At 32.3% G+C, this 15,732-nt stretch overlaps 1 protein-coding gene across 3 annotated transcripts in view; it reads left to right on the forward strand.

The window, feature by feature from the left end:
• NPAT (nuclear protein, coactivator of histone transcription) overlaps nucleotides 1–15,732 on the forward strand; it is a 38,816-nt gene that overhangs the window by 9,602 nt on the left and 13,482 nt on the right. For 2 of the 3 annotated variants that reach the window (XM_037020246.2, XM_017641687.3), the window contains 9 exons: nucleotides 1,648–1,766; nucleotides 3,454–3,514; nucleotides 5,027–5,099; nucleotides 6,664–6,704; nucleotides 7,217–7,441; nucleotides 8,887–8,968; nucleotides 9,938–10,025; nucleotides 10,549–10,640; nucleotides 10,724–10,811. In XM_037020246.2, coding sequence (XP_036876141.2) covers nucleotides 3,502–3,514; nucleotides 5,027–5,099; nucleotides 6,664–6,704; nucleotides 7,217–7,441; nucleotides 8,887–8,968; nucleotides 9,938–10,025; nucleotides 10,549–10,640; nucleotides 10,724–10,811 — 702 coding nt within the window. In that variant the 5' untranslated portion in view covers nucleotides 1,648–1,766; nucleotides 3,454–3,501. Of the gene's footprint in view, nucleotides 1–1,647; nucleotides 1,767–3,453; nucleotides 3,515–5,026; nucleotides 5,100–6,663; nucleotides 6,705–7,216; nucleotides 7,442–8,886; nucleotides 8,969–9,937; nucleotides 10,026–10,548; nucleotides 10,641–10,723; nucleotides 10,812–15,732 lie in introns of those variants that run through there. The other variant, XM_073239313.1, reaches the window with a different exon arrangement.

A 15,732-nucleotide genomic window follows, 5' to 3' on the forward strand; every position in this document is an offset into this window, starting at 1 on the left:
TTTGCACTGGGTGAACTGATTCAATTCAAAGACAAGCCATGCAGATGGAGTTTTACAGGGCATTGTCATACAGGTCAAATAATGGCAGTTTCTGGGAATCGACCTTTGAAAAACTCCAGCCCCATCTGATCCATCCGTTGGCTGCTTCACTCTGGTTTCACTGTGATTGCAGGCTATTGGTTTTCAAGTGCACCAGTAAGCCAGGAAGGTAAGATGAATGTGGGAATAAAACATGTTAAAAGGCCACGATGTTCACTGTTCTTAGTGACATTCACCATTTTTCTTAAATGCTCCCAGATTTTTGTAGGACTTTATTTTCATATGTCTGTAAAAGTTGGGCTTTTTTTTTTAAACAATTGTATTCTCATTGCTTTTATGGAGGGAGGATTTTGGGATGTCTTCACTCCACCATTCCTACTGAAGCTTCTCAGAATTTAGAAGTTTAAACTGAGAGCAATGGGAAGTGATTGAACAGCTTTACACAAAGGAATAACCAAATTTGATCCACAAGTCAAAGCAAGTATGTTGCCTTATAGATGAAGCACTAAAGTCCTGAAAAATATGTGAATGTTTGTCTCCCCTCAAAAAAATTTTTGTAATTATCTTAAGAACCTGGTCTCCTTATACCTATCCAGTGTTCTTTTTTACTATACTGTTGTTTATAGTGGTTGGTTTAGTTAATTCCCAGCAATCCTAACAAAAGAACAAGAATAGGTTGTTAGGACAAATAAAGTGTTCATATGTGTAAAAGCACTAAACACTGGTACATAATTTTGTTTCATAATTCTCAGGTAGATAGATACTAGTCTTAAAGTTCTTGTTGAAATAGTTAATGTTTTGATTCCCAAAGGGCATTAAAAATCAGAACAGTGCCTTTCTTACCTTTCATATCAAGTAGGTCTTCTGTTTCCCCTCTCAAATCATTATACAAATAAATGATGTGTACAAGTAAATAGCAATGCTAGGAGAATGTGATAATTTGAAACATTAAGTTAATTTATGCCATCTACTGACTTAATATGGAGGTTATGAAAGAGAAGAACATATACCATTTCTTCATTGGTTCTCCTGTTATTTATTGTTACTTTATTGAGTCTCCTGTAACCATTACTGTATATTAATTACACTTTATCAAACCTTTTTTCTGGTTTAGCTAGAGTTTTCCCATTAAAATGCTATTTATTCTATTGCCGAGACCAGCTCCGCAAACCAGCTGAACCTGAGAGAAGTGGATGGGTGATTCAAGAAAAACAGAGATACACAAAAGACATAGAAACCAAAGTTGGGATCAGGAGCTTCACTGACCACTGGTGGCAGAAAAGGGATGTAGTTTCATTTCTGAGCACAGCTTATATACACAGGCTCACAATGATGTCGCTTCTGGGCTGATCTCATATCCGGTGTTGTCATTTCCAGTTCCAGTGACAACACTTCAGAGATCTCACATCCAGTGATCTCACATCCAGCCCTCCACGTTCTGTGAATTTCCCTATTGCTATAGCACAGGTTGGTGGTTCTAGACAAGGCTGCAAAATCCCAGCACATTCCATCTATAGTTCCATTTGTGACATTAAACTGCTTAGCATTTTAACAGTAGTTTTATTGAATTTATTGAATTTACTGAAATTACTTTTATTTTTCATCTAGGTTACTTACAACAGGAAAATCTCACTTCTACCTGCCAGGCTTTTATTTTGGAAAGTTCAAATTTAAAAGAATATGCAGAACACTGTACAGATGAAGGTTTTATCCCAGCTTGCTTACTGGTGAGTGATTTGTTCCTTAAGGAAAATACTTGATCATTGATAATGTCGCAATCTTAAAATCAGCTCATTAACAAAATTGACAGAAATTTTATAGTTTGTGTTCATGCATGACCAGAAAGACAAAAAAAAAATACCAGCTATTTTCACACATTTAAGCCAGTGCTGGTGAGTTATGACTTTGCCTCTGAGAATCAGTTTCAAAATGACACCCTCATTTCTAATTAGTTTCACTTCTGCTTTTCTTGGGGCTTACTTGTTTTCTCCTTGTTACTAGTCTGAATATTTATGTACCCACAAAATTCATATGTTGAAATGAATGAATCTCCAGTGTTGGTATTTGGAGGTGAGGCCATTGGGAAGTAATTAGGTTTAGATTAGGTCATGAGGTTAAATTGGCTCATGATGTGATTAGTGCCCTTACAAGAAGTAGAAGAGAGAGATTTCTGCATGCGCATGCACCAACAGGCCATGTGAGCATGCAGCAAGAAGGGAGATGGTCCTTACCAGGAATCAAATTGGCCAGCACCTTGATCTTGGACTTCTCAACCTCCAGGATGATGAGAAATAAGTATCTATTATTTAAGCCACCTGGTCTGTAGTTTTTTATAGAAACCCAACCTTTCCTATATCTGGTTGCTTACTTCAGGCAAATATAAAACAGCTCTTTTGGTATCTTGTTGTCACCTCTTTAAATATTACTAGACTAACCAAACCTCGTTTGGTGTATGATGGATATATTCTGGAACTACATTATTTGAAATGGTATTTTGTCATTTATTTTAAACATGGCTCCTTAGAGTCATTTCATCTGTCACAAACACTGTAATTATCTATGGAGGGAACCTAAAAAAACCTACAAAACTGCTGGAGTTTAGCAAGGTCACAGGATGACAAAATATAAAAAAGCTCATCATAGCTCATCATATTTCTTTGTACTTAAACAATGAATCATTGGAAATTTAAATTTTTATATCATCTACAGTAGCACTAAACAAACAAAAATAAAATATTTAGGTAATAAATCTGACAAAATATGTATAGGATCTGTATGAAAGAAATCGAAGACTTAACTAAAAAGAGAGATACACTGTGTTCCTGGATGGAAAACTCAGATATTGTTAAGATGTCAATTCTCCTCATTTTGATCGAGATCCTTACAGTCAAAATCCCTTCAAACATTTTTATAGTTATAAATTTTATATGGAAAAGCAAAGAAACTAGAATACCCAAACAATTCTTAGGACAATTTGGAAAACTCATATTACTTGATTTTAAAGCTTTATAACAAGCTCTGTTAGTCAAGATTGAGGGGGTTTAGGGGAAGGTCAGGCACTTAGATCAGTAGAACAGGAGTAGTGCCCAAAGTAGATATAAACAAACCTGATTTTTGACAAATACGCAAAGGCAAGTCAATGAAGAAAGGCTGTCTTACCAACAAATGCTGACAGAACAGTTAAAGACATCTAGATATAAAAAAAGATCCTCTACACATTCCTCATCCAAAAATTAACCAAAATGGATAATAGAACAAAATGTAAAATGTATAAAATGACCTGCTTCTTATCCTTTCTTCACCAGTTACTGTGCAATCCAGATCTTAAATTAACTTGTATGTGGTGAAATGTTTCATGGTGGAAATTATTGGTAGTATTAAAGCTTTGGTAATGCATGATCTTTTTCTTTTCAGTCCTTATTTGGAAAAAACTTGACAACAATCTTGAATGAATATGTAGCTATGAAAGCAAAAGGTAAGAATTCAGGTTTAGGGATTTGTTTCTGTTAGTTTTACACTTGTATTATTATTTTAATTAGAAATAATTTTTAAGGTTTCATAAAAGCTATAAGAAAAGTTGTCTCCGTTATGATGAGATAAATTATACTGGGATAAAGCAAATTAAATGTTTGTGTTTATATTGAATAAGAAATTGTAAAAATCTGAATGTTAACAAGTTTAACAAAATTATATTTTTTAAAGGTATAAACCTATTAACTCTGGGCATCTACCCTGAAGAATAGCCACTGATATGTGTTTTAGAATTTTAAATTAATATTTTATAATCTTAAAACTCCTTGTAATCTAAATCTGTATATAAGAGCCAGTCAGAAAATTCTGGCTTATTATTTACAGAATATGAAATATTATTTGCCCAAATTAATATTTTGGCAGAAAGGTAGAGTTGTTTATTTTATTCTGTAATACTGATTATTTCCATGGCTTTATAACACTAACAAAAAAATTAGCATAAAATTAACCTTTTAAAAAAGCTTATCATTTATTGAGTACTTGTCTTTATGCCACATTGTGCTAGGTGTTTTCATATGTTTTACCTCAGTCCTTAAAATAACTCAAGTTGAGAAGTTTTGAGTGTTTAAACATACTTTTAAGTATCAGAAAACACAATTAGAGAGGCCAGGGCACTTTTCCAAGGTCACAACACTAGAAACTAGAAAGTAATAGATGTGAAAGTTCAGGACCTAAATCTAAATTTCATTCTAATTCTTCAGGAAGGTTACTTTATCTTTCTTTCAGTTTTCTTTTTTTAAAACTATCTTAACTTTCTTATAGGAATATTTAGTGTAAATGACAGCAAAACAGTATGCTACTGAAATACAAATGTGTTTATATCTCATTTTTATGTTGGGTAGCTTTCTCTGATTTGAGTTTTTCTATAAGTAAATGTTAAATATTTTAAATATCTTTTAAGTTTCCCATCATTGTGGCTTTAAAGCACATTCTAAAGAAGACTAGTTAATTAGCTCAATTAACCCTTAGGAATTTTTCCTGTAATTTTAAGTACAGTAACTGGTGAGACTTTTTAAGGGGTTGCTGAGCAATTACAGTGATTTGGACATGAAATTATTGGATGTAGAAAACTAATTTCCATACTCATAGGAGTTCATAATAATCTTTATTATTTATTACAAATCAGATTATTTTAATTCACTTTCAAATGTCATGTAGTGTCAAAGAGAACAAAGATCTAAAATAGTTTGTCTTTAACAAAGATAAAATTATTGATGTATAAAGCTTTAGAAATTTTACGGATGTCCCTTTCTACTTATATTGTATCTGATAGTGACTTGACAAAAGAAAATAGCCGCATTATAGCTATACAGGTAATTTTACAAAATACGCTTATTTCCCAGTTCATAATGTCAACAGTTGAGAGAAAAGTTTGTTTTCCTTACTGACTTCTCTGTGTCCAAATTAAATGAATTTTCTCTGATTTTATTAAGAAACCTTTCCTCTTATGATCTAGAAACATCAAGTGATGTCCCAGCAATTATGTCATCTCTATGGAAGAAGTTAGACCATACACTTTCTCAGATCAGGTAATAAAAAGCTTATGTAATAAGTTTTTCAGAATGTATGTGATGATTTTGGAATGAAAACACTTAAAAGAATCACTTAATGTTTAAATCTTCTTATGATCCACATAGTGCATTTATATAACACTGATCTAATTTTAAAATTAGAGGTTATTCATATTTCTTTGTTTTTGATTAGAATAATGTGAAATAAATTTCATAACATTAATAGACTGTTTAGAAATGAGGAAATTAGACTTACAGAAATTGAATGACGCTCCCAAGTTCCCAGAGCAATTTAGTGACAGATCTCTGGCAAATCTAATCCCAGCCTGTGTGAATTACACTTACATCTTCATTACTTAGGTGGAGAATTCATGTGTTGAATCCGTGCTTCTGTTGGTTCCTCCCTTGTAAAGAAACAAACTTGAATAATATTTTGAAATCTACATTTAGGATTTTCCCATGTTACCAATATCCACCTTCCTCTGGCTCATGGCCTTGGAATGCCAGTTTCAGCATCCTTGGATGCTAGCCCTACTGGTATCGGTTATAACATCTCTTATTTAACTGTAAAGTGATATGAAATTCAGTTTCTTACCCTTTCTACCAGAGCTACAAGTGGATACTCCATTTAAATTCAGCAGACGCCTCATTTCCTTCCTCAGTTTAAACTGCTAAAAAGGGCTCCAAATGCTTTCCATCTAATTTTGTATCACATTTTATTTTGTAGTCTTACCTTTATTTCCTTTTTCTGGCTCTTGTCTTTATTCCCCTTTCAAATAATCTTCAAAGACAGTCAAAATTTAATTAAATATAAGTTATTGAGGTAGTTTATTGACAGTATTATATAAAAAGAAAAGGATCTTAGTTAATTGCCAGGGTTGGTTTGTGTATTATTAAAAATGCTTATTCAGTTCAGTGAGTTTTGTGGCTCTTGTTGATAGAAACTTATTTGACACATTTCCTAAGTCAGTGGCACAGTATCTGTGATTGTTTATCAAATACATGGGTAATTCTAATTCATAGTTAAAAGATAATCAATCATCTTGCATTGTGAATTTTCTTATATATTTGCTTTTTTCCTTCATTAGAGGTTGTATAAAATAATTTCATAGTCATAAATTTGATAAAAGCAGGCTGTCCTTTGATCACCTTGAAATTCTGACATACTTATATTTGGAGTCATATGTGAAATCAAAATTTCGTTAAGAAGGCATCTCTATAGTGACAGTAGATAATTGATAACTGTAAAATTTATGTATTGCTTTCTTAAATACATAGAGTTCCTGAAGTCAAGTCAAGTTGGATTCTTAATGGGATATCAAGGCTCTCTAAGGCATATTGCATTGGAAAGAAATTTGGTTATTAAAATTTTGTGTGTTGAGTATGTTTACATGCCACTGTTTTTCCCCTAAAGCAGATAGAATTTGGTTACCATACCCCAAAAAATACACTTGTCTTTGTTTTATGATAGAGATCTATTGACTTTTAACTCATGATTTATTTCAGATCTGATTATAACTTTAAAAAGTATATCTGGACAACAGAAATTTTTAAATTTCTAACTATTTTGTTTTATTTTTAGGAGCATGCAAAGTTCCCCAGGGTTTGCTGCCAATCAGAGAGGTTGGTATTCAGCTTTAAACTCTTAAGTAGTGTTCAGAATTACTTCAAACTCAAATTATCAGATGAACATTTTAATTAACAACATATGTATTAAGCATATATTTTGTTTAAATTACTGTTTTTCCAAGTTCAGTTATCATACTAGGAAATAAAATTTTCATTTATTGTAAAAATACACATTTTAAATGCTCCCTATTTTTCTCATTGGCTCTCATATCTTCGTGTCTTTTAATTCTCATTCCATAAGTTGGTTTCTTAATTTGTGGAGGTGTTAACAGTATGAAATATTATAGAGAAGTGTACTCTTAGATTTATGAAGTTTGAATATACTCATTTTGGTTTGATTCTTAATGAAATTATCACTTAAACTTAGTTGATATTTTTAAGCGCTGACTTTTCAGTCCATTAATCTAGCATGTTAATTAGTAAGACATATATAATGTGTAGACTCCTTAAAATTCCCAAATTACTCTGACATTTAGTTTATTATTTTAAATGCTCATGTGTTTCAGCCCGAACAAGAAGTGGAATTGCAGAAATCAAACGGCAGAGGAAACTTGCATCTCAAGCAGCTCCCATCATTTCAGACTTGCTAACTGTGCCGTATCTTTCAGGACAGTTTACTACTTCTCCTTTGACAGCTACACAAGCTATTCGGCCAACTGGCCAAATTTCAACTACTTTAAAGTCAAATTTTGTCATTGTCAACCATTCACAGTCACAAGACACTATAACCAGTAAGTTTAAAGTTTATTCTCGTAAATTTTGTTTTTAATCAAATTGTATAAATGAGATGACACACTAAGATCTTTATACTCAGTATAAAATTATAGCAGAAAAAAGGACAAGAGAGTCTAGAAGTAGAATAGACTTTTGGAAGATTTGCCATGAAATAAGCATATTATTAAATCTATGAGACACTTTAAGGATTATTATTTCTATTCAAACTAAAGTCCAACCTTGAACTCTCTTCTCATTCTCAGTTTTCTGCATCAGTAGAAAGGTGGCTGCTATTTGTTTTACAAAGGAATATACACAATGGAGTATTATTCAGTCATGAAAAAAATCCTGCCATTTGCAACAACGTGGATGAATCTAATGGATATCATACTAGTGAAATAAGCCAGGCAGAGAAAAACAAATACCGTATGATTTCAGTTATTTGTGGAATACAAAAACAAAGCAAAACAGAAGGAACAATATAGCAGTAGACTCATAGACACTGAGAAGTCACTAGTGGCTACTAAGTAGGAGGGTATAGGATGGGATGGGGAAAGGGGATAAAGGGACACAATAATTTGCACTCACAATATAAGCTGGTCACGGGGACAGTAGTAGAGCATGGAGAATATAGTCAATTATTCCATAACATCTTTCTACATTGATAGGTAGTAACTGCAATAGAGGGGGTGAGGATTTAATAATTTAGTAATATGGGTAACTTGAACCACTGTGTTATATATTTGAAACCAATATATGATTGTATATCACCAATACTTCAAGTAAAAACAAAAAAAAGGAATATACGTTAAATTTTATCACCTCATCTTTGCTCAAGCCAATCTGTCCTGAAATAAGGAATGTTTTTCCATTTTACCTCTATCTCTACATGTTGAAAATTCTTCATATTCCTAGCTGAATCTTAGAGTTAGGAATAAACTTAAAGATTATCTGGTACATCTTGCTTGTTGTATATTTGAAACTATTGGAACGTGGTATTAAGGGGCAAAAGTCTAGTTAATAATGAAATTGGGATTACAATTCAGGTGCCGGCTCTCTCATTTCCTAGACCAGTCTCCTTTCTCTTCTGTGCAGCAAAAATGTATTACCATCCATTGTTTTCCCTGACTTCATCTTTTCTCCAGCCTCTCTACACTTTGGGTAAAAACACTTAGTAATATATATACTATAGTATACATTTAGTTTATACTTCTTACAGTTCTTTCATTCTGCCATGTTATTTTTTTGTTGAGACTATATTGTACTTTGTAGTTTATTGTAAAACCTTCCGTCACAGGGACTATATTTTATTCATCTTAGTATCATCCACAGTGCCTTGCACATAGTAGGCATTCAGTATATGCTAACTAAATTTAGTATGATTATTATGTGATGATACTTGTTCCATTAATTTAAGCTTGGAAAACTAATTTCTTTATTGTCTTGTTTCCTTGAAATACAGCTGGAGAGGTTTTAAATACCATTCCTGGTCCTCAGGAAAGGAAAACTCATGCCAGTTTAATGTCTCCTGGTAGACGCAAAAGGTAAATACTTTTTAAAAGGGTAAGTTTTCAATAACCTTTTTAAAAAGAGGAATTATACCAGGATATTTACATTTTGAATAATAAAAGAATGGACTAAGTTCTTAGAACTGTCTGCTATCATCTCCATTCCAAACCTTTTTTTTTTTTCACATTCTACTCCCAGAAATCAGATTGCATCTTACTCTAATCAATGTCATATCACATAATCAATCCAGTATTTCATTGGAAACATTTTTTTCTGTAGTGAATGTTTTAAAACTCATGTTATCTCAGGGTTCTTTTAATAACAGGTTTTATAAACAAATATAAATAATGCCAGCATGTTTTAAGGTCCACAAACATATTTAAAGGCCTAAACCAACTGATAGTCAGAAATCCTTGCAAGGAGTCTCTGAGAAAAGACTTTCTGTCCTCCTTAGCCTGTGTATCTTTGAGGACATTCCAGGAAAGAGAAATAATTTGTTTTAAAATGTTTTTTTCTGATTTAACTGCTATGCCATGGGTATTTTGGTTTGTTTTCACTGTTGATTGTCTCTCATTCAAGGCTGGCCTCAGTCTCCTCTATAAGGTTTCTCACTTAACCATATAAAATAGTAAAACAACTATAGTAATATACAGTATTTCTAGGAACCTTGACCTATTTAGAAAGTCTTTATTACATGTATTTATTTCATTCAGCATAAACCCAATAATGCATTTGGTCTTATCCTGTTACAAAGTTGGGTCAGACTTTACCTTGCTACTTGCTACTTGCTACAGACCACACAGCTACTAAGTGGTAAAAAACTAGACCTCAGATTGATTACTTCTTAATTCAAGTTTAATAATGCTCTTCTACTCTGTTGCCTTTTGTTCCTACCACAGAGAAGATACTTGTTCTACCATGATCTTAAGATTCATGTGTTTGTAATTATCATTGAATCCATTATTCATACCAGTTAAAAGATAAGCTTTTAAAATTTGTTTCAGTGAATCTCAAAGAAAGGGTATCACTTTGTCTGGGCCTCATTCAACAGTACGAAATTTCCAAGATCCAAATGCATTTGCAGTAGAAAAAGTAAGTGACCTTACCAAACTTTGTAACTTGGAATATTCCTAAGTTTTAAAATACTGATATGTATACAAATGTGTCTGTATAGTATGCAAAACAGTATTTCTAAGAGACTGTATGACCTTGGGATGGATGGTAGTGAAGTTCAGCAACAGGAGACAGTCCGTTCAGGGGCAGAAAGCATGTCCGGGTGCATCAGGTAAGAAGCAATGGCATGTTTAGGAAACTAAATACATTATTGTTGCTGGATTATGCAGAATAATGGAGTGTTTTATTAAAGCAGGTTATTAAAAACCTTGTATGGAAAGCTAGAGTTTGGAACTGTGTTCTGTAATCAGTGATGAAATAGTTGGTGAAGGGTCTGAAAACACTTGCAAATTGTAAAGTGAGGTATTCAGGTGTTAATATGGTGGGAGCCACCATAACTTCTGAGTTTCCACATAGAGTTATAGAGTTATTAAAACTATCCAAATCCCATTAGTTGGAAGCTCTATCCTATTCTTTTGCTAATACTGACTTTCTTTTCCAGCAAATGGTTATCGAAAATGCACGAGAAAAAATACTGAGCAACAAGTCTCTTCAAGAAAAGCTTGCAGAAAACATTAATAAATTTTTAACTAGGTAAGCTTTGTGTGTTTAAGATATAGCCTAATTGTTTTTGCCTAATTGAGAACTATGCAAAAATTTTCCTTTCTGTATTACAGCGACAACACTATTGCTCAAGTACCTAAGCAAACAGAGAGCAACCCTACTGAACCAGAGACTTCATTTGATGAACTCCTGGGACTTCAGGTATGGGTAAGGGTGACTCTGTGTGGGGTACATATACTCACAATTAAAACTGATGGTATTTTTGTTTCATTTCAAAGCCATTGCCAACAGATTAGATGTTTAAAATGATTAAAAACAATTTAAGGTACACATTTCTTTCACTATCTGAATGTTATCTGTTCTTGAAAACATGTTAATGAATTTTCAAGTAGTCCATCTAAATTAGATTATCTAAATGGTAAAAATAATAGGACATTCCTAACCCATCTAATAACTAATCAACTCTTGGGTTTATCAGTAAAATACTTCATTTTATCTACATAGCAGGCAGTCATGGATATCTAAGTATTTAATACTTAAAGATTCACTAATGGGTGTATTTGTATGTAATAAGCAACAACACTGTATATGTATACATAAGTTGCATTTCCTACACTGCTACAAACTGTATGACTGAAGAAACAATGAAATATATGTTAAAGATACATAATGAATTCAAGTAAAATAAACAACGTTTTTTTAAAAAGGTTACTAATTAAATGAATAATTGTCTGTGTGAGACTGCTAAGAGAAGGAAGGTAGAAACCATAGTCATTCTTGCAAATCACTGATAGTGAAGATGAAAGAGGGTAAGCTGGTCAAAGAAGAATTTAATAGGATACATTTTAAGATTTGTTCATGTACATCTTTTTTAACAGCAGCTGAGACTGACTATAGCATTTCCCATTACTTGGACTCTCAGATAGTGTAATCATTTTTTTGTTGTCCTATGTACAAAGCGAATTCACTACAGCAGGTTTTCTTCTGGATGAGTTCTGGTAAAACCACTAATTTTTTTTCTTTTTTTGTCTGTTCCTTCAGCATACTTAAAAAAAATTTTTTTTTAAGTATTTTCCTAAGGTGAAATTCAGTAAATTTAGCAAAATATGACAAGCTTTTTAAAGCAACCTTTATAAATTATTGCCAATACTTCTTTAGAAAGTCTCTCCTATCTTAATGTTTAACACATTTTCTTGTATTTTATCCACAAACATACCAGGTACATACCATAATTAAGACACTCTGTTAGATACTTGGAGAGATTATAAGGAAGCAAAGACACAACCTCTACTCTTGGTTAATAGCAATGTATATTCGGGAAAAGTTTAAAATTCATATTTAAATAACTTTAAAGAACAGTAAGCCCTAATGCCCAACTGAGTACTGTATATACCAGCATTACTAAGAAGTGAACAACCAGTTATACAAATAAGTAATTAGGAATTTTTAAAAATACTTACAAGTCTGTTACCTTCTGGTAGGCAAGATTTCCTACATTACCCAAATCACTTAACCGCAATTTTAAAAATCACTTAACTGCAATTTTAAAAATATGTTTCCTTGAAATTAAAATACCTGCTTGTTAAAAGCATCATTAAAGAGAATTAAAAAGTAAGCTACCAACCTGGAAAAAATATTCATAATACATATATCTGGCAAAGAATTTGTTTCCAAAGTATATGAAGAGCTGCCACAGGTCAATGGTAAAAAAAGAAACCATCCATTTAAAAAAATGAGTGAAAGGAACAGACAAAAGAAGATATAGGAATGGCCGATAAACCCATGAAAAGATACTCAACATTATTTGTCATTTGGGAAATTAAAGTTTAATATTACAGTGAGATAGCATTTCATACTAGAGTTACTAAAATACAAAAAGCAGACACCACCATGTTAGTGAGGATGTGAAACAACTCAAACTCTGAAAAATTGCTGGTAGTGTAAAAGAGTACCACCAGTTTGGGTACCTGATAGTTTCTTACAAAGTTACATATAAAATTATACACCTATCTTCTGACCTGACAATTAGTAGGTTTTTACCTAAAAGAAGTAAATATGGTCACATAAGTTTACAAAAAGACTTACATAAGAATGTTCATAACAAACAGCTCTGCTCATTCATGGTAGACAGACACTGAAAACAAGCTAAATGTCTATGAACAGAAAAAGGGATGAACAAATTTTGACCTAGTCATAAAATAAAAAACTGAACAGTAAAAATGAATGAGCTACCACTATCATAACAATATGGATGAATCTTAAAAAGTATGGTGATCAAAGAAGATAGACACAAGAATGCATATTGAATGATTCCATTAATATAAAATTCTAAAACAGGCAACATTAATTTATACTGATTGAAAATCAGAAAGTGTTAACTGAGTGAAGAGCAAAGAGAGTGATTGCCATGGGGAGAAATTCTGTAGAATGGGGAATGGTATGTAGGTGGGTATGGAAATGTATTATATTTTTATTTTGGTTAGGATGGTGGCTACACATTCCTTACAACTTTCAAACTTCATTGAACTGTGGACTTAAGATCTGTGCATTTTATTGTAGATAAATTACATCTTGAGTTTAAAAAATATTTACAGGTCGATTTGCAGTTACCTTTAGAATGTATTTCTGGACTTCTAATTTTTAAAGTTTAGAGTAAAAATGAGAAATGTTCTAGAAATACGTGTTTCTTCAACAATAACTTTATAAGAGGGTATAGTTTGACCAACATTGGATTCCTGACTCTTAACATTACTTACATTATTGTAAATTTTCAAGTTCATGGATATAGAAATATTTTTCAAGCTCCTAGCATTCTCCAAAGTCACATTTCTTCAAGAATTACTGATGTTTTCTGTACATCCTCATAATTAAAGTTAACTGACTTTTTAACTTCAAACAACTTCTTCTTTTCATTTTATGGATGAAATGGCTATTTCATTAAATAGTTATTTAATTTAAAATGGCTATTTTTATTAAAAATAAAGTTTTTATCATTTCATTAGTGTACACTTTACCCCTTCTCCACATGAATTTCCTATCCCACGAGATTCAAGTGTATTCATTACCAGTACTGAAGAATACAGCATTGTGGAATGATTTATAGAGAACTGCAATTGAGAATTTTAAATCTCCAACTGTTTTAGGATAAAAGTAAATGAATACCCATAGCAAGAGTATACTGAAACATCTTTTGAAATGTAATATTTCAGCTAAAACCATCAGTTTTGCTTTTTATTCTACTGCATGTTACTTTTGGTTTTCTGATTTTTAAAACTATCTCTTAAATCTTCATGTAAAATTGATGCAACTGGAAAATACACCATTTTTATCTAGCTGCTTGCACACTTTCTGGCATACTATTCCAGCCTTTCACTCAGAATCTGTCATACCCCAGTGTAAAAAATCAGTTTAATCTGTTTTCAGAGATTATAAGAAACAAGATGATGGAGGTGGTGATGCTGCACTCCAACAGCCTTTGTAAGTGTGAGAAATCACAGCTGACCACTAATGGCTAGAGGCACCATTTACTCCAACGTTGCATACCAACTTTGAATGAGTTATTTTAAAGTGTGTTCATTTTCATTGCATTTAAGTCATATTGGTCTCCAAAAAAAGTTTAAATGGCCATTAAACATGGAAATATATTAAATTCAATAATAAAGAAATATAAATTAAGATAAACAGAATACTTTTTTATTAAGCTGATAATACTTAAAATCTTACATTGCCTATTATTGTTAAGACCTATATTGTTACACAAGCAGAATGGGCATTTTTATACAAGTGCTCTGGGAGGCTGCTTGGCAGTAGTTTTCAAATTTTTAAATATATTTGTGTGTGTGTGTGTATGTATGTATGTATATATATATATATATCTCCTTTGGCCTTGTAATTCCACTGATAAGAATTTATGCCAAGAAATGAACAGATGCCTGGGTTAGGATTTTCATTATGTATTATTTACTGTAACAAAATTAAAATTAAAGTGTCCAACAATGGAAATTGATTAAATAGTGGCATAGTTAATACAAACAAAAATGTCTGTTAAAAAGGGATTCCTTTCCTTTAAAAAGATAGCAAATTAAACAGTTAGTTTTGGGCCCTATTTCCAAAACAATGGTATAGGGAGTTTTTGAAAGCATATACACAAGGACAAAGAAAAGAGGACAGAACAGAAAAAAAAACCTTTGGAAGTTGAAATGGACGTGTGGTATCTGACTTAGCAGACCCAAGGTTTGAAGCCAGGAAAAGCAAACTCAAAGACCACATTACAGCACAGAAATCCAAAAGGCTCCAACGAGTGTCTGTGAAAGTAAATGTAAGGATAGGGCTATAAACAGCATGTTAAGGTATAAAATTTGCTTAAACTCTATCTTCTCCCCATTCCAGTGTTCCACAGAAACTCTCCCAGCAAGAAATCTAACTCAAAAGAAAAAAAGTACAAATGGTTCTGTAAGATTATTTCACAGTTCAGCTGTAGTTGACAAGCTCGCCCCGTTAGCAGAGTTTGCAGGTAGCTTTTGACATGCTATTTAAATACAAGCAGACAAGCAAGGATTGTCTAGCATTTAAAGAAAGGATTTAATCTGAAGAGAATAAAGCAGACAGATGAAAGGGACAAGATAGACTTCTTTTGGAAGACCTAACAAGCAGTGTACAGTAATGTGAAAAAAACAGATTAAAGGATACCATAGAATCATACTCATAGAAAGAGAGGTAAGATTTGTAGTTAACCCGAGGTGGGGGCTGAAGTGTGGGGGATTTAGATGAAAGTGATCAAAAGGTACAAACTTTTTTCCAGATAAAAGATAGTATCTGGGATATAATGTACCACATGATGACTAGTTAACATTGTATAGTATATTTGGTAAAGTTAAGATGAGTGGATCCTAAGAGCTCCCAAAAAAAAGCTAAACTTTTTTTTGTATCTATATGAGATGATGAATGTTAGCTTACTGTGAGAGTCATTTCACAGTATAATGTAAGTTAAGTTATTCTTTACCTTAAACTTAAACAGTGCTGTATGTCAAGTAAAAAAAACAACATAATATGATTTTATTTATGTATATGTACATACATAGTACCTGTGTTCTTTTATTTTTAATGCTTGGGTAATATATTC

The sequence above is a fragment of the Manis javanica genome, chromosome 6 (assembly GCF_040802235.1).
Source record: "Manis javanica isolate MJ-LG chromosome 6, MJ_LKY, whole genome shotgun sequence".
Lineage (NCBI taxonomy): Eukaryota > Metazoa > Chordata > Mammalia > Pholidota > Manidae > Manis > Manis javanica.